This window comes from Tupaia chinensis, unplaced genomic scaffold, assembly GCF_000334495.1.
Source record: "Tupaia chinensis unplaced genomic scaffold, TupChi_1.0 Scaffold000207_1, whole genome shotgun sequence".
Lineage (NCBI taxonomy): Eukaryota > Metazoa > Chordata > Mammalia > Scandentia > Tupaiidae > Tupaia > Tupaia belangeri.
Window position 1 is genome coordinate 1,038,710 of NW_006159682.1, and position 23,766 is coordinate 1,062,475.

Below are 23,766 nucleotides of genomic sequence, written 5' to 3' on the forward strand. Positions count from 1 at the left end.
TTCCTGCTCAATACTGGTTCCTTCAATATTACTGCAAAACTTGTCTAAAAAGCCTTGTATTAAATAAAGACTAACTGAAACATGAAGATGATTTTTTTAAAAAAGTTCATTTACCAATTTTAACAATCTAGGGGAAAAAAGAGTCTGACTATAATACCTGGTGACACAGACATGTTTAAGTAGAAAACACAAGAATAAGAAAAAGTAATCATCACTGAAAATATTGCACAACTTCAGCCATTTCCTCCAAATTTGCTTTATGTAATTGGGTGGATATAAATTAATGAACAGAAATTTAAACAAGATACATGTAACAATTTAACAGAACCTGATAATCTAATTTCTTTCATTTTTTTTTTTCTCAAATTCGTCTTTAAGTCTTTCCATCATGGGTCTCATAAAGAAATTAACCAACATATGGATACTACATTTGAATGTCAAATCTTTAAAAACTACTTATTACATACTAAATTCTTCTATAATGCAATTATGAAGAACCTTCAAGATACTTGTGTTTTGTATGTAGAAAAGTGTTAGAGTCAAATATTCAACTGAATATAAAATAAGAAACACTTCTGATTTTTTTGTTAGATTGAGACTGCTTCTGTTTGCTAATGAATGACTTTTAGCTGTAACATCATTGAGCTGAACAAATAAGTCACCTTTGAGTACATAAAGAAAAATAAACACATGCTAAATGGATAAAATACTACTACATCTTTACTAGACCATCTCTACCTCTAACACTTCAGAAGCTTAGAGATTTGGAGTATTCTTACATTAACTGCAAGAAAAAGATAAAGGAGAAATTCCTTCGTTTTGAGATCACAACTATGAAGTCATGTGGTTATACAAATTCTGCATTTGTGTGCAAAACATGAAACACATTTTAATCTTTATTCTCCCTGCTTAGTCTTGTCAGTCAGCTAGCAGGACCTAACAGACACCTTTCCAAGAAACAGGCTGAGATGTGTTTTATATAACTTCGATAACCTCAGCACTACAGTAATGAGAGATGCAATATCCTTTTACTATGTTTCAAGACAACAGGGAAGGAGGTCACAGGAAAGAATAAATCAGAATTGTTACAACTGAGAGACTACTTACTACTCATTGAGTTCACCATAGGTAGTGCCACCTTCATTTTTTTACATAAGCATGGTGGCATGTTCCAAGCTCGATAAATCAGAAACCTTAATAATTAAAATTTACCTTGACTTTCAATTATCACCATATTAACAAACAAAATAATTAGATAAAACATATAAGAAAGGGTAATATTAAACCCTACTTTACTAGAGTTGGATCTTGACACATTAACTCATTTTTTCGATAGAAAAGGGATAGTGCATCTCAGTTTGCTTACAAGCTAGGAGATCACTTTGAATTCTGCATTTCCTAACTGCAAACGGAATATAGCACTTATAACAGGTTATAAATAAACTGGTTTTCAAGCATAGAGCCAGCCCCAACGATAATAATACACTATTTAAAAAGACCTAAGGCAATGAATTCCATTTCCAATGGAAAAAAAGAACTGTGCAAACAAGCTTAAAACTACTTTTTTTTTTTTTTTTTTTTTTTTTTTTTGTGCCAGTTTTATAAAATGTAGCTTTTAATAAAACCTTGACCCAAATGCCAGCAACTTCAGAAAAGAACTTGGGTAGGGAGGTTGGGAAGAGAAGAAAGTTATTTCATTTAGGAAAAATAACCACTATCTTTTTCCTAATCTTCAACACACACAATTTTAAACATATACAGCTGCTGCAACACTTTACACAATTCCTATGTACTGGAGCAATAACAAGTTCTAAATACAATTATATTTTTAAACATTGGGTCAAGGCTTTACATAAAAATACCATCCTACTTTTCCCCCTAAGTTTCTAAAATATCACATACTTTCCCCCAACATCTGCAGCCATCCAGGAATTTTTAGGAAACTTTTGTGCATGATCTTAATTCCTAATCCCTGGCTCTTTGGGCTCAGTGACAAAAGATCAAAACCACCAAAAATGATGGTTCACTTGAAGTCAGACGAGAGACCCTGGCTCAATTAGTCTCATAGGATGAAAGCAGTGCTGCATCAACTGGCTCCATGCAGGAGGGGCATGTGAAGGATCTCATCAACCAGTCATCTATACAGTCCAGGTGATAGATGTGCATGCACGGCAGAAATCGAATTGGGTCCCCATAAACAAAGTCCATCATACAGATCACACACCTGTTGGGGAGGAGGGAGGAAAAATCAGAAGGCATTTTTAGAGACATGACCTATCCAAAAATTTCTTAAAATCCCCTTGCAAAGACAGTGTTAATCTGAGCAACCTATCAGAATAGTTTGCCTATAACCTCTAGCCACCAAGGATGCAAATAAATTTTTTTCCTAGTAAGTGTTGATCTATCCCTGTTCTTATTTCAATCCCCTGGGAATGTGCAGGGCTTATAAGCAATCAACAGAGCAACCAGAAATGGACCAGATGGAGTTTAAGTCTACTGCTTTGCTTGTAAAACAGCTGCACATTATACGAGACATTTGAAAAATGTTGACTTTTTGGGCTGCTCATAAGTTAAAGCTCTCTTCATTAACTTTAGTTTCAAGTTCAATGCACTATGCTATGGATTCAAAAAATCAACCCAGCTCTGCAGTATTTCAGACGTCAGTGTTCTACTGAGTCTCAGAAAAGTCATGATGTATTTTTGCATAGAAAAGCACAGAAAAATACATCATGACTTTTTTGACAAAACAACTGACAGAACATGATCTTAGAAACTAGCACTGGGGCTGGTAGGTGGTGTGGTGGTTAAGGGTGCTGGACTCCCACATGGCTGACTGCAGTTCGAGTCCTGGACCTGGCGGCTTACTTGCTCACTCACCATCCCCCCCCCACACACACACACTCTATCCCTCTCTGGTCAAATTTAAAAAATGAATGAATGAATGAATGAATAAATAGTTAATAAAACCTACTAAAGTATTCTTGTGCAATAATTTACTTAATTATACCTCTACTGGACAACTACAAAGCCTGCATATATATATTTTTCATTAAAAAAAAAAAAATCCTACGGTGAATATTTTGTACCTAAAGCTCTAATGGGAGGAGTGAGGTACAAGTTTTAGAGTAGATCCCTAAAACTCTTGTATTAAACTATCAATATATACATCTTGTCTCAAAGGACATAGGTCCTTGAAATACTGCCAAACCACTTTCCAAACACCTGCAATGTTCTTCACGTTCACATTCAGTGAATTATTTTAACCATCATCAACATTCATTCATACCATAATTTCTTAGCCATTTTTATTTATAAAAAAAGAAGTTTTTAAAAATTTGCTATTAAAGGGCATGTGCATTCACGAGAGAGAGAAGGAAAGAGAAAAAGCACCCTCCTGCCAGGAGGGATGTTCATGCTACAATCCCTTCATCCCCATTCTCCTCTTAGAATTTTGGGCATGCATGCACACATGCCCGGTGTTTTTCAAACTTCCAGGTCTGGGACTAGAACCAGGCAATCAGCCATGTGAGGTCCAGCTGTCTTAACCACCATGCCAAAAGCTGGCCCCTATATGAAAATTCTTAATTGCCACATGCAAACATTCTCTTGCTTTAATGAGGTATTCCAATATATTAAATGTTTAATTTCCAAAATGAAAGAGAAAAAGCAAATTTTTCAAAAGCAAATCTGAGAACTGAAGAAGGTAGAAACTTATTAAAACTTACTCTCGAATCTTTTTTTCTGATCCATCTCTTCCAGGGTCGTAAACTCCTTTAGGCAGATGCTGTATAAGGCCTATTCTTTGAGCTATCCTAATTTGTTCCTCTTCAGTCAGCTGAGTAGCTAGCCGAGTCTGGCTGGGTGTTGGATGATAGACTGGAACTGGAACTTGTTCCTAAATATTATTAAAAAGAAAGAAAGAAAGAAAGAAAGAAAGAAAGAAAGAAAGAAAGAAAGAAAGAAAGAAAGAAAGAGATTATTTTTTTAAAAACCAATTTTCTGCAGGATTTTTTTTTTTTTTTTTTTTTTTTGGCCAGATGTGAGAGAGAAAGAAGGCCCTAGGTGTTCCAACATATCAATACATTTTAGCATGTAGCCAGGCTAATATAAGTAGCACTATGAGTGTGTCTCACGCTACTTTAGCTACTGGAATAACTGCACACACCCCCAAAAGTTCACATTTATATATCTGATCTACTTTTTTTTTTTTGGAGAGGTTTTTGCTATAGGGTGCGTGAACTCACCAGAGACAGAGAGATAGAAAGCGAGAAATCACCCCCCGGGGGGATGGCCATGCTGCAATCCCTTCTCCTCCATTCTCCTCTCGGGATCTTGGGCATGCGCGCACATGCGCCCAGCGTGAGTTTAAGCCACTGAGTCCAGGACTCGAACTGCAGCTGACTACATGTCCAGCGACATAGCCATTACGCCAACTGCCCATCCCCTGACCCACTTTTAAAAGATATAAACACAAACTGTGCTGAAGAACTGGAATGGATGTTAAGACCAGGTAACCCAGATAAATTCATTTCTGATACACAAATAGATAAAATCAATATAAATCTACCATATAATCAACCAGTTGGACGGTATTAAATAAGTGAATTTAAGGGCAGGTTTGATGGCCTAATGGTTAATGTAGCCCAGATCCCAGATGGCTGACCTTGCAATTTTGAGTCCTGAACCTGGTAGTGTGAGAAACACATCTGGTGTGGGTACATATGTGCCCAAAATCCTAAAAGAAGAGAGATGAAGAAAGGACTGTGGCGGGAACCAGCAGTTAGCATAATGGCTATGTCGCTGGACTTCCATGTAGTCGACCGCAGTTTGCGTCCGGGTGGCTTAAAACTCACGCCGGGCGCGTGTGCGTGTGTGCCCAAGATCCCGAGAGGAGAATGTAGAAGAGAATGCGGCACGACCATCCCCCCTGGGGGGTGATTTCTCGCTTTTTGTCTCTATGTCTCTGTCTGTCTGTCTGGCGAGCGCACGCGCCCTATAGTGAAAACCTCTCCAAAAAAAAAAGAAAAGAAAAAGAAAAAATTGTGGCATGATCATTCCCCATAAGAGGTACGTTCTCCCCACTTTCTCTCTGGTAAGCACATGCACCATCACAGAAAAAGTGAATTTAATACCCAATAGCAAACTGAAAAACGAATAAATAAATCTTGTAGGCTATAATGGAACTGTGGCCTCGGCATTGTAAAATTTACATTAGAACATTTTTTTCTCTCCACATAGACAACCTTCATATTCATTTATTATTATTTAAAAGACTGGCTATTGTGGCAAATTTATAAAATTTCTTCAGCCTTGGCTATATATTCTGTATAAATAAACACTGAGTGATCGATCCTTCAGTTCTTTTTTCCAACCTTTTTTTTTTTTTTTAAACTGTGCTAGAGAGCTTGTGTACTCACCAGAGTAAGACAGAAAGTGAGAAAGCAGCCCCTCCATCACACTGCAATCCCTTTTTCATCCTTTCGGGACCTCAGGCATGTGCACATATGTGCCTGGTGTTTTTTTCGAGCCACCAGGCCCAGAATTTGAACTACTCAGTGGGCCATGTGGGATCAGCCTCATTAACCAGGTCATAGGCTGGCCTGAACCTTTAGGTTTGCTTTTTTTTTTTTAATTTAAATTTATTGTGTTTATTTAATGTAGTTTTTGTTTTAGGGTGTGTGTACTTGCCAGAGTGAGAGAGGAGAAGTGAGAAATCACCCCTCCTCCCTTTCCCTCCAGTCTCTTCAGGATTTGGGACACACACGTGCCTGGCATGATTTTCAAGCTACAGGGTCCAGAAGACCCTTTAGTTCTTTATCATCATAAATACATCTATGATCATGCTTGGCTTCGATAATCACCTCTTTAAGGTTTTATACTGGGTCACTGGAAAAGTCATGACCTATGTGCTATGTTTTTCTATGCAAAAATGCATCACAACTTTCCCAACAACCCAATAATTAAAAGACAAACTTCATGGCAGAAAAGTTCCAGTTTTGACTAAAAAAAGAACATCCTTGTTTTGTCACTTTTTAGTTACATGACTTTGACCAAGTTATTTCACTTCTATGAGTCTGTCCACATGGAAAGTCTAAGGTCACTGTAAGAATTAAAGTAAATATTAGCTACTTTAACTATAGCTCCACTATTACATAACTATAGAACAGCATTCCAAAATTTAAGAATGAACTTAACTACGGCAGTCTCAAAATCATCTATGACAACTCTTCCATTTTACAGATCTAGCCCTGACTACAGTCACATATTTACTGACAATATTGGAATTAGAATCTACTTTTTAAAATTTTAATTTAACTTTATTGGTTGTTAAGAATTTTTTTTTTTTTTTTTGGAGAGGTTTTTGCCACAGGGTACGTGTGCTCACTAGACAGACAGAGAGAAAGAAAGCGAAAAATCACACCCCAGAAGGGATGGCCACACCATAATTCCTTCTCCTCCTCCATTCTCCTCTCAGGATCTTAGGCATGCACGCACCAGGCGTGAGTTTAAGCCACTGGATCTGGGACTTGAACCGTGGCCAACTACATGGGATTCCAGTGACATAGCCACTATGCCAACTGCTGGTCCCATGTTGTTATAAGTTTTTAATTTGACCAAACAGAGAAAGAAAGGGAAAGTGAGAAAGTTTGAGTCCAGGACTCAAACCACAGTTGGCCATGTGGAAGTCCAGTACCTTAACCACCAAATCACTTGCCGGCCCCAGAATGTTCTCCCTTTTAAGCCTGTAATTTCCACTGTAACATAGAGGCAAGAAGACTTGATAAGTTAAGTAACTTAGTTTATTTACTAAGTCATCAAGATGAGGGATTTCTAATAAATGGTACTATAAAGGTTCTCCACCTACATTAAAGATCTCTACAATTTCAGTAACTTCTAGAATTAAAAATTTCAAAGACCAAATGCATCTTTTTATGATCTATTACTAGTAGGAAAATATTCTAAATTCTAATCATACCTCTGTCTTTCCTTCTATTTGAACTTCTATGGGCTACTTTAGGTAGGTTTCACTTTAAGGTTGGGGAAGATCAAGTTCTGCTGCTACCTGAATTTACAAAGAAATTTAAAAATACCAGAGGGCATTTTCTTTGTTTCACTTTGGGAGTTCATTATCTGGTGTTACTTTCTTAAACTATCTGATCTAAAAAAGTAATACAGCCTTCTAATTCAATGGATTTTTTAAGAAAGAAAATTATTTGTTCAAAGGAACCATATTTATAATAACAATATTTAAAACTGAGCTACTCTGGTGAAATGGGACTGGGGAGTTTGATCTAGGAAGGATGAGGATCTCCATCCCCATGCTCCCAGCCTTAGTTACCTTTGCAAAATCCTAGGAATAAGTGAACAGTTTGAAAACCACTATCTTAAAAGATGAGATTTTTAATTTGAAGAGTTAAATTTAAGGAATTTAGGCCCACCTCTGATTACAGTAGTGACTTAAGCCTAGTCTCCTAGTAACTTTGAATAAAGGAAGAAACAGTATCAACCTTACTTTTAAAGGGTGGATGATATATCAACTAACAAACAGCTTTATAAATGCCAACACCTGCAAATTATTTTCACTTTTTGTTTTCTTCCTATCATCAAGTGATTCTCTGCTTTGCAGACATAGTGCTACCATTCTTGTCTTTGGTCCCAACTTTCCGGCTTTTCCCTGGACACTATAAACTGTTTGCTCCTATTGTGATCCCTGCCAGCTCTGGGTTCTCCAGCCTCTGAACTGCTTATTTTCAGTCTAGAATACCTTCCTGATTCTCTGTCCTCGTCCTATTTTACCAGTCTTGATATGAGCTGCCATTTGCACAAAGATGACAGCTTTGAGAACAGGTCATATAGAAACAAACTGCATGTAAGACTGTGGGTAATAAGGAACTCCTAAATCCTTGAACATGTAACCAAAAAACCAAACTGTTCTAGAATAAATACTCTCCAAGCATGCATTTTTCAGAGGCTAGATTTCTTTGGTCTTGTGGTTTACTTATATGTGTACAGAGAACACAGAAAGCACAACAGAAAAGGGAAGTTCTATTTCATGTAGAAACATATTCATATATTTAAGAGGAAAATAACTCTTTTAATTCACATTATGAATATATTTTCTCTTTGGTGTTTTTGTTAAACCAACGATAGTCTCTCCAAGTACCTTCTAGATACTTAAAAGTGATTCAACAGTCTAATTTCAGTTTACATGCAAATTTCAGAAACCCATAGAGGGAAGGAAATGACTAAGACCTCCTGATATTTTATAGATGGATGTGGCCTCACCTTTCTTAACACACATGCCTAATTTAAAATTTTAATTCCCATCTCATACTTTTCAAAATACAATTTAATGTATCTGAGTTACCAACTATTTATAACCAAAGGGCTATTGATATCTTTTCTTTTTTTTTACCAACCTGTTGGGATTTGAGGCATGCATGCACATGTACTTCCTCATTGCTCCATACCCCAAAGTCTTTCAAGCCACTGGGGTTGGGATTTGAGTAGATGGTTGGCCATGTTGAATCCAGCTCCCTTAACCATTAGGCCACAGACCAACAAAGTCACTGATCTTTTCTTTTCTTTTTTTGAGAGGTTTTGCTATAGGATGCGTGCACTCGCTAGAGAGAAAGAGAGATAGAGAGAAATCACCCCCCAGGGGGGATGGCCTCGCTGCAATCCCTTCTCCTCCGTTCTCCTCTCAGGATCTTGGGCACACACGCACACATGCTCGGCATGAGTTTAAGCCACCGGGTCGGGACTCAAACCACGGCTGACTACATGAGAATCTAGAAATGAAGCCATTACGCCATCTGCTGGTCCCAGTCACGGATCTTTTCTAAACAGCAAAATGTAATCTTGCTTTAACTGCTGACAAGAAGATACTGAAGGAAAAATAAGGTAGCAATTTTTTTTTTTTTTAGATTTATCTAATCATAGTTCACTATACTTATTAAACTCTTGGTGTAAATAATATAGTTTATGCTGAACACCTATTTTCCTTCTGTGAGTCTGGAATGTTTGCATGTGCTAGGTAGTGGGTACCTGGGATACTGAGACTTCAATGAGTGTTCCTGGTACAAAATCTTCACACATTTGTCACATGTTGGAGGAATTAGGAGTACACCAGGAGAGGACTGCTGGAAGCCTGTCCCTGATTTCCTCTGGACTTCATCCTATGTACCTTCTCCCTCTAATGATTTTGCTTTGTGTTCTTTTGCCACAGTAAATCACAACTGTGAATCTTCCTACTGAATCATCAAACCTGGGGATTGTCCTGAGGACCCCTAATATCAATGATATGGTTTGCTCCTACTTTATATTTGCATAGCTACTGTGTTTCATTCCTTGATGAAAAACTACTTTTTCAGTTTTTTCCTTTTTTTTTGACTAAAAGGTTCATGTGCTCACCAGAGAAAGACAGAGAGACACAGGCAGAGAGGAAAGCATTCTCCGTGGAGAACGATCAAGCCACAATGCATTCCCCTCCGTCTCTCCCCGCTTTCATGATTTTGGGCACATGGGCACATACATCCAGCATGTTTCTCAAGCTGCTAGATCCAGAACTTGAACCACAAGACTGGCTGCCATTCTAGGCCACAGAACTGGCCTGGAAAATTACGAATTTTGATTAGCACACATTTCAGGGCCTAAGTGTGGAGCTGGTAATAAAAGGTTCACAACCACACTTTATAAATAATGTTCAAAGTGATGGATGGTGCCTACTGACTGTTTTCAAACTTGACTCTTCGTTGGGAATGTTCCCTTGTGAAGAGTATGCTTTGACTTTAACAGTGGTTTTCTAGTACTTATGTTTTATTCTTTTTCTCAAAGTAAATTTAAAAACACCCTTAAAGGAACTAATATTTTGAACATTTACTATGTGATATGGAGACACGTTCTTTTAAGATAGATATAGTTTAAAAAAGTAAAAAAGAAAAGAAAGAAAGAAAGACATAGTTATGGATTAAGCTGTGTCCCCATCCCCAAATTCATGTTGGGGTCCTAATGCCCAGTACCTGAAAATGTATTTGAAGACAGGGCATTTAAAGAGGTAATTAAGGTAAAATGAGGTCCATAGCAGTAGTCCTTAATCTAACAGTGTCTTAGAGGAGGAGATCAGGACACAGATAGGCTGCCATGTGAGGACACAGCGAGAAAGCAGTCATCTGCAAATCAAGCAGAGAGGCCTAGGAAGAAGTCGAACTACAGATTGGATCTCATTTCCAACCCTTCAAAATAGAGAAGAGTTTAGACTCAAATTTAGATCTATCTAGTTTAGGACTTGTGTTTTAAACCTCCCAAATGGAGTCACAAGAAAGTTTAACAAGTACATGAAAAGAGAAATGCTAACTAAGGCAATATATACCAATCTGTCAAACACTGGGGGGAGAGGGGTGTTTCACATCATATTCAGATCATTTTAGCTAAATATATATGTTCTGTGTATATGTGTGTGCTAGAGGGTGTGTACACTCACCAGAGAGAGAGAGGCAGAGGATAAATGACTACCCATGGGGAATGTTCATGCCAGTCTTTTCTATCTCCTTCCTTTTGGGATTTTGGACAAGTATGCAACTGCAACTGGAGTATTTCTCAAGCCATGGGGTCTGGGACTTGTACTGTGTAGTTGGTTATGCTGGATAAAGGCTACCTCAACCACTGGGCAATCACGCCAGCTCATCTGTATCTAAAGTCTCAGTCTAAAACTTCTTGGGCAGTATGTCACAAAATTTCTTTTTTATTAAGAAAGATTTTTGCTATAGGGCACATGTGCTCACCTGAGAGGCAGAGACAGAATACCCTGTCACAATCTTCCTACCTCTCAGACTGCTGCTTCTAATGAATTCCCCTTCAAATCCAGTCCTCTCTTAGGCTACCCTATCTTGGTAACTGGTACAGCCATCTTTCTGGTACTGTAACAGACATTCTTGGCATTTTCCTCTCTCCTTACTCTCCCATATTCAATGTATCACCAAGTTGTAGTAAATTTATGTTCCATATAAATATTGACAGGATCTGTTCATTTCTTTCTATGTCTATTGCCAATACTCCAGTCTAAGCCCCTATTTCTTCTCAAATATACATAGTATTAACTAACAAAATCTCAATTTATTCTCCTGCCAGAAATTAATCATTTTAAAACAGATCCAACCCCACACCCTTGCCCCACATGCCTGAAAACCCCTTAAAATCCAATAGCTTCCCACTACTCTTCAGATAGAGGCCAAAGTTCTTAATAGCCCTCAGTGCTCTGCATAATCTGGTAAGGTTATCTATGTACTACCTTCCTCTACCTTAAACACCTCTCACTGCTTTTTAGCCCCATGTCCTTCTCTCAAATCCTTAGTCATGCTATCTTCTATAAAGTTATAGCACTTGCTGTACTTTCTGCAAGACACTCTCACACCACCACTCTTGCTTTAATAATACCTTTTTTGCCTTTATAACTCAGTTCAACAATTACTTTGACATTTACTTTCTCAGAAAATAATTACTTTGGCATTACTTTCTCAGAAATCTTTTCCAACTATTCTCTATCACGGCTCTCATAGTCAAGTAGTTTTCTTCACAACATTTGTCACAACTGTAATCTTACATTACTTACTATTTAAATGCTGATTTCCTCACCAGACTACTAAGATCTTTGAGAACAAAGATTTGACTGACTCAGCATCTAGCTCAGACTGATACATAAAGGAGTCCAGTAAAAATTCACTGACTGGGGACCAGCAGTTGGTGTAATGGCTATGTTGCTGGACTCCCATGTAGTCGACTGCAGTTTGAGTCCTGGACCCAATGGTTTAAACTCATGCCAGGCGCGCATGCATGCATGCCCAAGATCCTGAGAGAATAGAGAAGAGATTGTGGTGTGGCCAGCCCCCTGAGGGTGATTTCTTGCTTTCTGTCTCTTTCTGTCTTTCTGGTGAGCACATGTGCCCGTAGCAAAACCTCTCCCAATGATAATAATAACAATAGTAATTCACTAATAATAATAATAAACAAAGATCTACTAAAAATATTACCTAACACTAGCTAAAAATATAGTCATCTGTCAACTTATCCCAAGTTTTAAAGCTTATTATTTTTTAATTTGCTACAAGGCACATGTGCTTGCTGGAGAGATAGAGGAAGGGAAAAAAACACCCCATATGGGGGATGGCCATGCTGTAATGCCTTCTCCATTCTCCTTTTGGGATTTTTGGGCACATATACACCCAGTGTTTTTCAAGCCACTGGGTCAGAGATTTGAACTGTATAGTTGGCCTTGTGAGATCCAGTTGCCTTAACAACCACACCAACCGCTGGTTCTATTTATTATCTTGTAAGTAGGTGAGAAAGACACAGAGTGCCCTGATGCTATGATCCACCACCAGCCTTAGACAGCCTGATCATAGGCACCTGTGTGCCTAGCATACTCAGGGAGGTCTCCCAACACAAACTAGCAATTTCACTATGTGGGTGTGCCACATAGAGTGCTGTGTTTTACTACTGAGCCGTCATCTGGCCCCTCCACTATTTATTTTCATTTTATTGTATTAAACATTTCCTAGAACCTACAACAAATTGTTAATGCTTCATAAAATTTGTGTATGTGTCATAACACTACAATTTTTGTTTTGTTTTGTATATTTTTAAAAAACGACTGATACTAATGGTACCTACCTGTGCTGCTCCTCTTCCCCAAATGTGAACCCTAAATATGACTGATAATCTGTGAAAAGTAATGTTTGCAAATCAAACATTTCCAATGTACAAGGGCACTTAGTACAAAAGGAATACTATGAATCAGTCTACAAAAATCTAAATCAACAATGTACTAAATTGCTAATTAATGTAAATGCTGGCCTTTACACCAGTAGGAAGACAAGCCTAAGGAACTTGAAGCTCAGTTACTTCTAAATGTACATGTCCCTAGACACACACTACAGCAAGAATAATCAATCTGTGATTCAACTGGCTGCCTTCACTTCTATGTCTATAAATATGAAGTATTATTTTGTGCCTGAGCTAAAAAGGTGAATATCCTTTTTGGTGTCTTTTCTTTTTTTATTATTTTATTTTTTATGATTAGAGCATTAATTTATTTTGGTACGAAAACTTTTTGAAATTCATATATAGTTTTCCCATTACACATATTTCCATGAGCTTTTTCTATTCCTGAAACTTTTAATTATTTTACATTCATTCCCTAGCATTGTCACAGCATACAAAATGTGATTTCCCATCCAGAATATAGTGCATAGTGGCTTAATCATGCATGTTATCATCAATAATTTTCCATTCCTAGTTTCATATATATATATATTTTTAAACCTATTTCTGACCCTCTGCCATTTCCCACCTTCCTCCCACATTATCTCTGATGTCTACAGTTGTTTTCCATTCCTTCTTCCCCACATTTTATTGATCACAAAATTTCTTAAATACTCTTTACTACTTTCAAGAGCAAGTTGAAGAAAATCAGTTTTTTTTTTTTTTTTGAGAGGTTTTTGCTATAGGGCGTATGCGCTTGCCAGAAAGACAGAGAGACAGAGAGAGATAGAAAGCGAAAAATCACCCCCCTGGGGGGGATGGGGTGGCCACGCCACAATTCCTTCTCCTCCATTCTCCTCTTGGGATGTCAGGCACACACGCACACGCACCCAGTCTCAGTTTAAGCCACCAGGTCCAGGACTAGAACCACGGTCAGCTACATGGGATTTCAGCGACATAGTCATTACGCTAACTGCTGGTCCCAAGAAAAGCAGTTTTAATAAATCAAAGAAATGCTAAGGAACTTTGCTTAAAACTATAAGCCAGGAAACAGGTTAGGATTCTGTTCAAATAGTAGGTATATGAACCTCTGACAGCTCAAGACAGGATAAAAGTCCTTAAAACAAAAAAACAAAGCCTAGAAGAAAATAGCAATGTTTTAGTCAAAAGTCATAAAATGCTATTTCACCAGTTCAGTCTCGTGTACTTAATCTATCTTCTGTTGTGGTTCGATCTTCTCAATTAAATTCTGAGATATACTATTCAACTCCAGACTTGTCCCTATGATTAAGCTGGCCATTTCTTAGTTTTTGAACTCTTCTGTGTCTCTGTATTTAATTTTCCTGGTATAGCACACCTTTGAGAACATCTTGGAGATTTGGTCTGGTGTTGGTAAATTCTTTCAGGTTTTGTTTATCTGAGAATGTTCTCGTCTTTTCTTCCCATATGAAGGATAATCTTGCCAGATATAGTATTCTTTCCTTTTTTTAAAAAAGAGGTTTTTTGCTATAAGGCGCAAGTGTTCACCAGACAGAGAGAGAAAGCGAGAAATCACCCCTGGGGGGATGGCCACGCTGCAATCCCTTCTCCTCCATTCTCCTCTCGGGATCCTGGGCACATACACACATGCATCCAGTGTGAGTTTAAGCCATCGGGTCTGGGACTTGTTGGCTACACGGGAGTTCAGCGAAACAGCCACTGCGCCGACTGTTGGTCCTGCTAGATATAGTATTCTTGGTTGAAATTGTTTTTCACTCAAATTGAATATATTTTCCTACTCTTGCCTCTCAATGAGAGGTCCCCTGTCAGCCTGATGGGATATCCTTCGTAGATAACTTGACGTTTCTCTCTTGCCAATCTTAGTATTTTGTCTTTGTCTGTCTGTGGTTTTGGTCAATCTGGCTATAATGTGTCTTAGAGAAGATCTTCTTGGGTTGACTCTATTTGGGGTGCTTTGTATTTCTTGGGACTGGATCTCTGAGTGCCTCTCTAAGTTTAGAAAATTTTCTTGCAGGATTTCATGGAATAGATTATGAGTTTATGAGCCCTTACGAGTTTCTTCGCATTCTAGGATACCAATTATATGGATGTTTAGACGTTTGATGGTATCTAGTATTTCTCGTATGTTATTCTTATTTTGGAGGGCAATTTTCTCAGTTTTTGTAGTGGATTTTTCTAGGCCAGCAATTTTATCTTCTATACCTGAGGTTTGACTGTCTGTATGATCTAGTCTGCTTTTAATACTTTCAAGGGAGATTTTGACTTCTTATATTATAGCTTTCATCTCTAACAGGTCCATTTGATTTGTTTTTAAAGTGTGTATTTCCTCTTTTAGATCTTGCAAGAATTTCCTCACCTCCTGGAACTTGTCACTTCCTTTCTCCTGCCTCTTGTGTAGTTCATTATCTCTCTTCTCTTCCTTCTCTGTTAGCTTCATCATTATGAATATTCTAAATTCTTTATCAGACAGTTCCACAATTTCCATTGAACTGTCTGTGGATCAAGAGGAGTTATTATTTTCCCTTGGAGGAGAGGTATTTTCTTGCTTTCCCCTATTTCTTGTGACTCTGTGGTAATTTCTAGTCATCTGATGGATGTTTCTTCCTAATTCTTGAAGTTCAAGAGCTGTTCAGGAGCGTGCAGAAAGAGGTGATCTGGAATCTTTTTGCTGTTCCCTTTTTATCCTTTTGTGCAGAAGATTCAGTGGATATTGAAGAATATGTTAACCCTAATAGTATTTGGATATTTGGCTATGGTTCTCTTAGATCCATTGAGAAACACAGTGACTGGAGATCGAGGAGCAGAGTGATGAGATAACAGAAAAAGAAAAGGAAACAGACAGAAACAAAAAAAAAGAGAGAGAAAAGGAAAAAAAAATAGAAAACAACCAAAAAATTTATTAAAAAAAAAAAAGGCAAAAAATAAGCAGCAATGGGGCAGCAATGGGGAGTCTTCTTCTGAAGGCCTGCCCCTTGCCTCTCCTGGAGGGGAGGGGGAAAGGGGATTATTAGCAAGATAAAGGAGGAACTGAAAGCCAAGAGAATACTTTACCTTAAAAGAAAATTAAAGGAAAAATTACAAAAAATGAGAAGACAGAGAGAGAGGCAGAGAGAGACAGGGACAGAGAGAAGGCTAGAGGGGCTCCCTACCTCTCAAGTTTGGGGGCTGGAGCCTTAATTATCAGTAGAAAAATCTTCATTTCTCTTTTTTCCCTGAAGTCACCAGTTCTCAGCAGCAATGGTGTAGTCCTTGGCATCTTTTCTTACCATAAGATTAAGTATAATGAGGTAAGAGGCTGTGTGTCCTATTTCACAATGTATACGACCTACTTAGCACAATATCTGACACACAGTTGGAAAGTCAATAAATATTAACAGATTAACTGAATGACCTAAATCAAAGAACTCTTTTTCCTATAATCTGTCATAATACATATCAGAACCTTGTGAACATGCTACTGAAAAATTGCTAATGATCTGTATTAAGCTTCAATAAAACTAAAAAGGAAAACTTTGTAAATTACAATCAACATTTTCAAGTGACAATACTTGGCTTGTTGCCTCTTTGAAATTCCTATCTACTGAATCCAGAGGAACTTAAACAGGTACAAAATCCAAACAAATGATCTCTACTTCCATACTCTACACAAATTAAGAATTTCTATGCTGCCCTATCTTGATTAATGGCAGAAAAATATAATGGAAAGAGCATAGGCATTCCACAGAATTTCAGCTCTGGCACTTAATCAGATGTGCGACCTTAGACAAGTTACTTAATACCCCTGAGGTTTAAGATTCCACATCAGCAAAACAGACAGAATACCTATCTGAAAAGTACATGTAAGGAATAACAAAGCTAAGTAATAAAACATTTAACATTATAGGGGTTCAGTATCTGGGCCCTCATATAACAGCATCACTAGTAATTCAAGATGTACATCTCATCCTTCCTGATCTTGACTTTCTTCCCCTAATCCACAAAATCTACTTATGTTTATTTTTTTCAATTGCCAGAATGTGCATGTGCTTGCCAGAGAAAGTACTCCCCTATCCCTGTCCCCATAGGGCACCATCACATAGCAATCCCTTTTCCTTCATTTCTCCTTTTCTGTTAGAATTTTGAGCACGCATGCACATGTGCTGATGTATTTCTCAAGATGCTGGGTCCAGAATTCAAACTGTGGCAGACATGTGGGATAAGGTTCCAAATATGCCATGATTATTCACTGCACTATGGGGCTGCCCTACTTAAATACTTAATATTGTCTTGTGTGTGCTTGCCCAGTGAGTTTAAATTTTGAGAAAAATGAAATGCATAGATGGAGAAGCAAATATATTTCAAATAAATTTAAACCATTTTCTTTTAATGCTTTATGTTGCCACATAAATATATGCAAACCTTCTCTTAACCCACCCCAAAAAACAAACAAACAAACAGAAAAAACAAACAAAGAATTCAGGTGGCCAACAGATGGTAGAGCAATTATATTGCTAGACTCCCTGCATGGCCAACTGCAGTTGAAGTCCTGAAGAACCCAGTGGTTTGAAACTCACATGGGTGCGTGTGCCACATGTGCATGTATGCCCAAGATCCCAGAAGGAGAATGGATTAAGGTGTAGCCATCCCCCCAGGGGGTGATTATTTCTCACTTTCCCTCTGTCTCTAAGGCAAAAAACCGCTACAAAAAAAAAAAAAAAAATCAAAGAAAAGCATTTGCCTTAAAGAAAATAGTTGAAAATGTGTGTTACAGAAAATATAGCACTATGGAAGGGGGCTGAATAGAAAAGGAACAGGATTATAAAATATGCTGAGTCAGGGCAAAGACAAGGTCATACACCAAAAAAAGGCAAGATCTGACTTTCTAATGAGAAGATTCTCTGATGCATTCCAATTTGTTTGTTAATACATAATTAAGCATCTATACAATGACGAATGCTGTCAAGAATATACTGGACCCCAACCCTAGGAGTTTTTAAGTGAAGACAGAAACATGAAAGTGTAAAATGCACCTACCTGGAAGGTCCTGTATTAGGTTGGATTCAATTTTGGAAATATGCTACAATTTTAGAAACTAAAACAATGTAGCAAGGAAGTGCCTAAATAATGTGCCAAAGCTGGAAATAGTACAAGTCTGGTTTGTGGTGAAGGAAAACTAAAGTCACTGCTGAAGAATGCAGCTTGTCACCAAAAGCTGTATCTTTTCCTCCAGTAGGAAACAAGAGCCAGCTCTTCTGATCTTTCTCCTTACAGCCTTATAAGCTGCTGCTGGCACCACCCGCTTCCCAGCTGCAGTTACCTACTGGGAATGTTTTCTCTGAATTTTGCTAGACTGACACTTAAGGCCGCAAAATGAAGGGTTTAGAATAGTTGGGTCTTAAATGTATATTCTAGTTCTGATGTTCCATGGATTTTCACCAAAACATCAACCAAACCCCCACAAAGATAACTACTTATGTAGTACTGAACGATTATACACAGAGAATTAAAAGCCAGCATCTTATCTATGATAATGAAAAATATGATTGTATGTGTAATGAGCAAGAATACAAATCAGAACAGTCTGCATGGAAAAAAAAGAGCACTGCTTGCAGGGAGGTGGACTGAGGAAATAAAAGTTTCTTTCATTATGTAAATATTTACTGAGCACTTACTATACAGGATTGTATATAGTATCCTAATGGGTGAACTGGTAGTCATTATCACTACAGGCACTTGGCCTGGGCAAGTCAATTACGTAAGATTATTCATCTTTCTAAAACTTCAGGACAGCTATAATCAAGGTCACATTTTGAGTAACAATTATCCTCTACTGAACACCCAACGATATTCCAGAAAATGTTTTAGGCAAGGGGATATTAGTGGTGACCAAGACAGATAGATTTTGACCTTAGAAAGCTTAAATTTCCTTTAATAGGAGGACACGTATATGGTAAGCAAGTAAAGAATGACACCATGGTTCCTACTATCTCTAAATTGTCATGCCCCAATAACTTCTGGATCCAGCAGACATTCCAGTGGATTAACAAAATAACCAATATTTGATGGCCTATATCTCCTGACTGATGAAGAGGGATGCAACCAATTAGATTCTTGTCTTAGGAATCAGAATCAGGAAACTCAATTAACTGACCTGAAAGGTAATGCAGCAGCCAGTAAGAGCACTTTGTAAATTGAGGTTATGAGGAAGTGGATGAGATTAAAGACATTAAAAAACCCTGAAGCCCCCAGGAAAGAAAGATGGGACAATGCTTTGGTTCCTTGGCAGCTTTCTGATTCTAGAATCCATATGCCTCATTAAAACGAAACACCTTTTCTGACATAATTTTACCTAAAATAAGAGTCTCCTAAGCACCAACCACTTTCTTCCCTATGTTATTAGACCTTTTCCATCCTCCCAAGCAAATTGGGGGTAATAGCATCTATTTATTGACCAAAAAACTGCTTACTACTGGTGTAGATCTCAAGGTGGTTGTAGGACAAGATATTCCTTGGGACCAGCAGTTAGCGTAATGGCTATGTCACTGGACTCCCATGTAGTCGACCGCGGTTCGAGTCCCGGACCCGGTGGCTTAAACTCATGCCAGGGGCGCGTGCGTGCGTGCCCAAGATCCCGAGAAGAGAATGGAGAAGGGATTGCGGCGTGACCATCTCCCCTCTGGGGGGTGATTTCTCGCTTTCTATTTCTCTGTCTATCTCTGTCTGTCTGGCAAGCGCACGTGCCCTATGGCAAAAACCTCTCCAAAAAAAAGAAAAGAAGATATTCCTTGAAGTGCATGAATTATTGTTAGAACCACTTCTTTATGACAGCCAAACATTTTTTTCTCTTTTAGGTATCCTATCTTTGAATTTAATCAACTCAAGTAATAAAAAATAAAGATTCTATAATGTTTCCTTCCATCCTTAAATGGAAGATGCAAATACAAATCTCATTTAAAAGCTAAGAGTAATAAGCCCAAGATTCCTTTGCAAAATCAGATCAGAAGATAGACAGACTTGGAGAGTGTTAAAAGATGAGGGCTTGGGGTCAGCAGGTGGCAAGGTGGTTAAGGTGTTGTCCAACGTCCCACATGTGAAACTGCAGGTCAAACCCTGGACCTGGCACCTAGAAAATCAGGCCAGGCACATGTGCACGTGTGCTCAAAAGTCTGAGGGGAAAATTAGGAAGAAGGGATTATGGTGTGGCCACCCCAGCCCCAGGGGGTGTTTTCTCACTTTCTTTCTCTTGTCTCTCTCCTGCAAGTACACATGCACTATGGCAAAAACCTTAAAAAGGCAAGGGTTGTTTAAAAAAAAAGTATTAATTCCAAAAGAAGTATGTCCATAACAATCAAGGGTTGGCTTTGGGGATCAGGAAGTCTGGTATTGTATTTACTGTACTAAGTTTTCAAACAGATGCCCTCTTTCTTTTTTAAAAAAAATTACCAGAGGGCATATGTTTGCAAGTGAGAGAGAAAGCCCCCCTCAATGCCAAAGAAGAATGATTAAGCTGTGATCACTCACTCTTTTTTCCCTCATTCCTTCTTCCCATTAGAATTTTGGGTATGCGGGCTCACTGACCCAGTGTGTTTTTCAAGTAGACATGGGCAAGATTTGAAATGTAGATAAGCCACGTGGTCCATCTCCCTTAACAGCTGGGGTACAGAGCCAGATCCTCTCTCTTCCTTGTAATTGTTTTTTTTTTAATTTAGTTTTTGCAATAGGACATGTGCTCACCAGGGAGGGGAAGGGGAGAGAAACGCTGAGGAACACCACCCCCACCCAGGGGATGGCCATGCTGCAATTTCTTCTTTCATTCTCCTCTTGGGATCCTGGGCATACATGTACCCACTGTGATTTTTAAGTCTCCGGGTCTGGGACTTGAACCACAGAATTGGTCATGTGGGATCCAGCTGCCTTAACTAATTGCCATGCTACCTGTTGCCCCAAAGTAATTTCTTAAGAACTACAACTAACATCACCAATAAAAATTAATTTTTTCCCAAAGACTGCTTAACTTATAAGAATGTTGCAAAATAAACTCTTCTGAAGGTATATTTCTTGGATTATAACAGTTTTTTAAGGTAAATTAAAAATTACCCTGTTAAATGTACACATCAATTAAATAAACTGTTTCAAAATCACTGATTTTTAAAAAATACATCTCAGCATTGAGGAAACACTTTATCACTATAAAGCAAAAGCCCTACATTTAATATACCACCTTTGAGATATCATTTACATACAATTCACCCACTTAAAATACATAATTCAATGGTTTTAAGTATGTTCACAGAATTAAAGAACCAGTGAATTTCAGAAAACTTTGCATCACCCCCGAAGAAATTCTGTACCCATTAGTCATTACCCCCAAAATCCCCAGCCCTAGGCAACCACTAATCTGCTTTCTGTCTCTACAGATCTGCTTGTTTCAGACATTTCACATAAATGGAATCATACCGATATGTGGCCTTTTGCCAATGACCTTTCACTTAGCATATTTTCAACATTCACCACTGCTGCAGCAAATATCAGAACCACATTCCTTCTTATTCTGAATGTACCACGTTGTTTAGCCACTGACTGACATTTGGGTTGTTTCTACTTTTTGGCTACTGTGAATAATACTGTTATAAAAATCCATGCACGAGTTTTTCTTTTTTTTTTGTACAGACATTATTTTCAATTCTCTTGGTTATACACTTAGGTGTAGAAATCTGTTCACCCTTTAGATGAAACTGCCAAACTGTTTTCCAAAGCACCTGCATCACCTTACATTTCCACCAGAAATGTATGAGGGTTCCAATTTTTCCACATTGCTGCCAAAACTTATCTTTTTGACTATAGCTATCAAGTGATTATGAAGTGGTATCTTATCATGGTTTTGATTTGCATTTCCTTGTTAACAAGTGATGTTAAGCATCTTTTTGTATACCTGTTGGTCTTTGAAAAGTTGGGTTTTATGTAAGAGTTTCTTATATTCAGAACATCTGCCCCTTATAGAAATAATTTGCAAATGTTTTCTTGCATTTTATGAGTTACCCTCACCTTCCTTGAAGGTGTTCTACACAGCATACAAGTTTTTACTTTTGATGATATCCAACTTACCTTATTTTTTTCATCATTTGCGCTTCCGCTATCATATCTGAGAAGGTTTGCCTAACCCAAGGTTTTGAGGACTCAATTATTTTCTAAGAGTTTTATAGTTTAGCTCTCACATTTAGGCATATGAATCACTTTGAACTCATTCTGTGTAAGAAAGAGTTCTGGCTTCACCTTGTATATGGGTATGCGTGTGGTTGCAGCACCATTTGGTGAAACTGTCTTTTCGGTCTACTTTTCCTATAAAAGCCCAGTGAAATATTTGGGGTTGGGGTTAAAGGAGCAGGGATCTTAGAAGATTGCTTATCCGAAATAACCTGGGTCTTTTGAGGACACCTAAAATTAGCCTAACTAAGTAGGTTTTCTACACACTCTACTCAGATCAGCTGCTGCATCTTTTTACACTGGTGGTTCCTATTTCCTTTTTCTATAATGTGCTATAGGGCACATACCCTTGCCAGAAGAATAGGGGATGAGGACATTAAGAAAGAGCCCCCCTCCCCCCAGGGGGGATAGCCACACCACAATCCCTTCGCCTCCATTCTTCTCTCAGGATTTTAGGCATACACACACACACACACACACCTACCTACCTTGTTTTTAAAACTGTTGGGCCCAGGACTCTGAATGGCCAAGTCAGCCATGTGGGATTCAGTCCCCTTAACCACCATGCCACTGGTTGGTCCTCCATTTTTTTTTCTTTTTTTTTTTTTAATGTAAAGGTATATATATATATCAATTGAAACCAACTTTGTTTTTGTTTCTTCCCCCCCTTGGCCAAAAGTTGAGCATATTCTGCTGCCTCTTCCTTATTTTTCTTAGTGCGTTCTCTTGAGAGCAATATGCCAGCGTTTGTGTTGTAGGACATGAGGAGTAATAAGATGTTAAATCTTTTTTTTTTTTTTTGAGAAGTTTTTGCTATAGGGCACATGTGCTCACCAGAAAGACAGAGAGAGACAGAGAGACAGAAAACGAGAAATCACGCCCCAGGGGGGATGGCTACGCTGCAATCCCTTCTCCTCTCGGGATCTTAGGCATGCACGCACACGTGCCCGGCATGATTTTAAGCCACCAGGTCCAGGACTCAAACTGCAGTCAACCCCATGGGAGTCCAGCAACATAGCCATTACGGCAACTGCTGGTCCCAAGATGCTGAATCTCAGGTGCTTTTTGGTCTTAGGTTTCTTACCTTCTTTATTTAAGGGCTTTCTTACACCATATTGCAGGACGTCATCTTCTTTAGAGAGATTGAAAAGTTTTCAGATTCTGCTAGCTCTCTTAGGCCCCAGGCGACGAGGCACCATAGTATCAAGTCAGTCCTGGAATATCCTTCTCTCCTTTTTTGACAATAACCAAGTTGAGAATGCTTGGACTGGCACCCACAAAGGAACCCCAAATGGATGTGCGTTTTTCTCTAGTTCTCCTTAGTCTGTAACAGGAATGTCCCTTACTCAGTAGTAAGCGGACACAGCTGTGGGTCAAGACACTTTGCTTCATGGGGAAACCTTGTTTGTCATTTCCACCCCTGATTCGAACTACATAACCCTTCCATTCTTCACCCAAAGCGTCAGCAGCAACTTCTGTGGCTATGTGATTCTCATAAAAAAGTACAAAGTTTGAGAACCAGCAGTTAGCGTAATGGCTGTGTTGCTGGACTCCCACGTAGTCGACCGCGGTTCGTGTCCTGGACCCGGTGGCTTAAAACTCACGCTGGGCGCGTGTGCATGCGTGCCCAAGATCCTGAGAGGAGAATGGAGGAGAAGGGATTGTGGCGTGACCATCCCCCCGGGGAGTGATTTCTCGCTTTCTGTCTCTATGTCTCTCTCTGTCTGTCTGGCGAGTGCATGCGCACTAAAGTGAAAATCTCACCAAAAAAAAAAAAAAGTACGATGTTTGTGTTCATTGTCCACTTCAATGAGTTTGCAGCCC

The 23,766-nt window shown here is 38.6% G+C and overlaps 1 protein-coding gene across 1 annotated transcript in view; it reads right to left on the reverse strand.

Moving 5' to 3' along the window:
• Nucleotides 1–240: 240 nt before the first annotated feature.
• RNF11 (ring finger protein 11) overlaps nt 241–23,766 on the reverse strand; it is a 77,409-nt gene continuing 53,883 nt past the window's right edge. Inside the window, exons 2-3 of the mRNA XM_006147252.2 lie at nt 3,726–3,895; nt 241–2,224 (exon numbers count right to left, since the gene is read on the reverse strand). Of these exons, the coding sequence (XP_006147314.1) occupies nt 2,053–2,224; nt 3,726–3,895 (342 nt within the window). The 3' untranslated portion in view covers nt 241–2,052. The remainder of the gene's footprint in view (nt 2,225–3,725; nt 3,896–23,766) is intronic.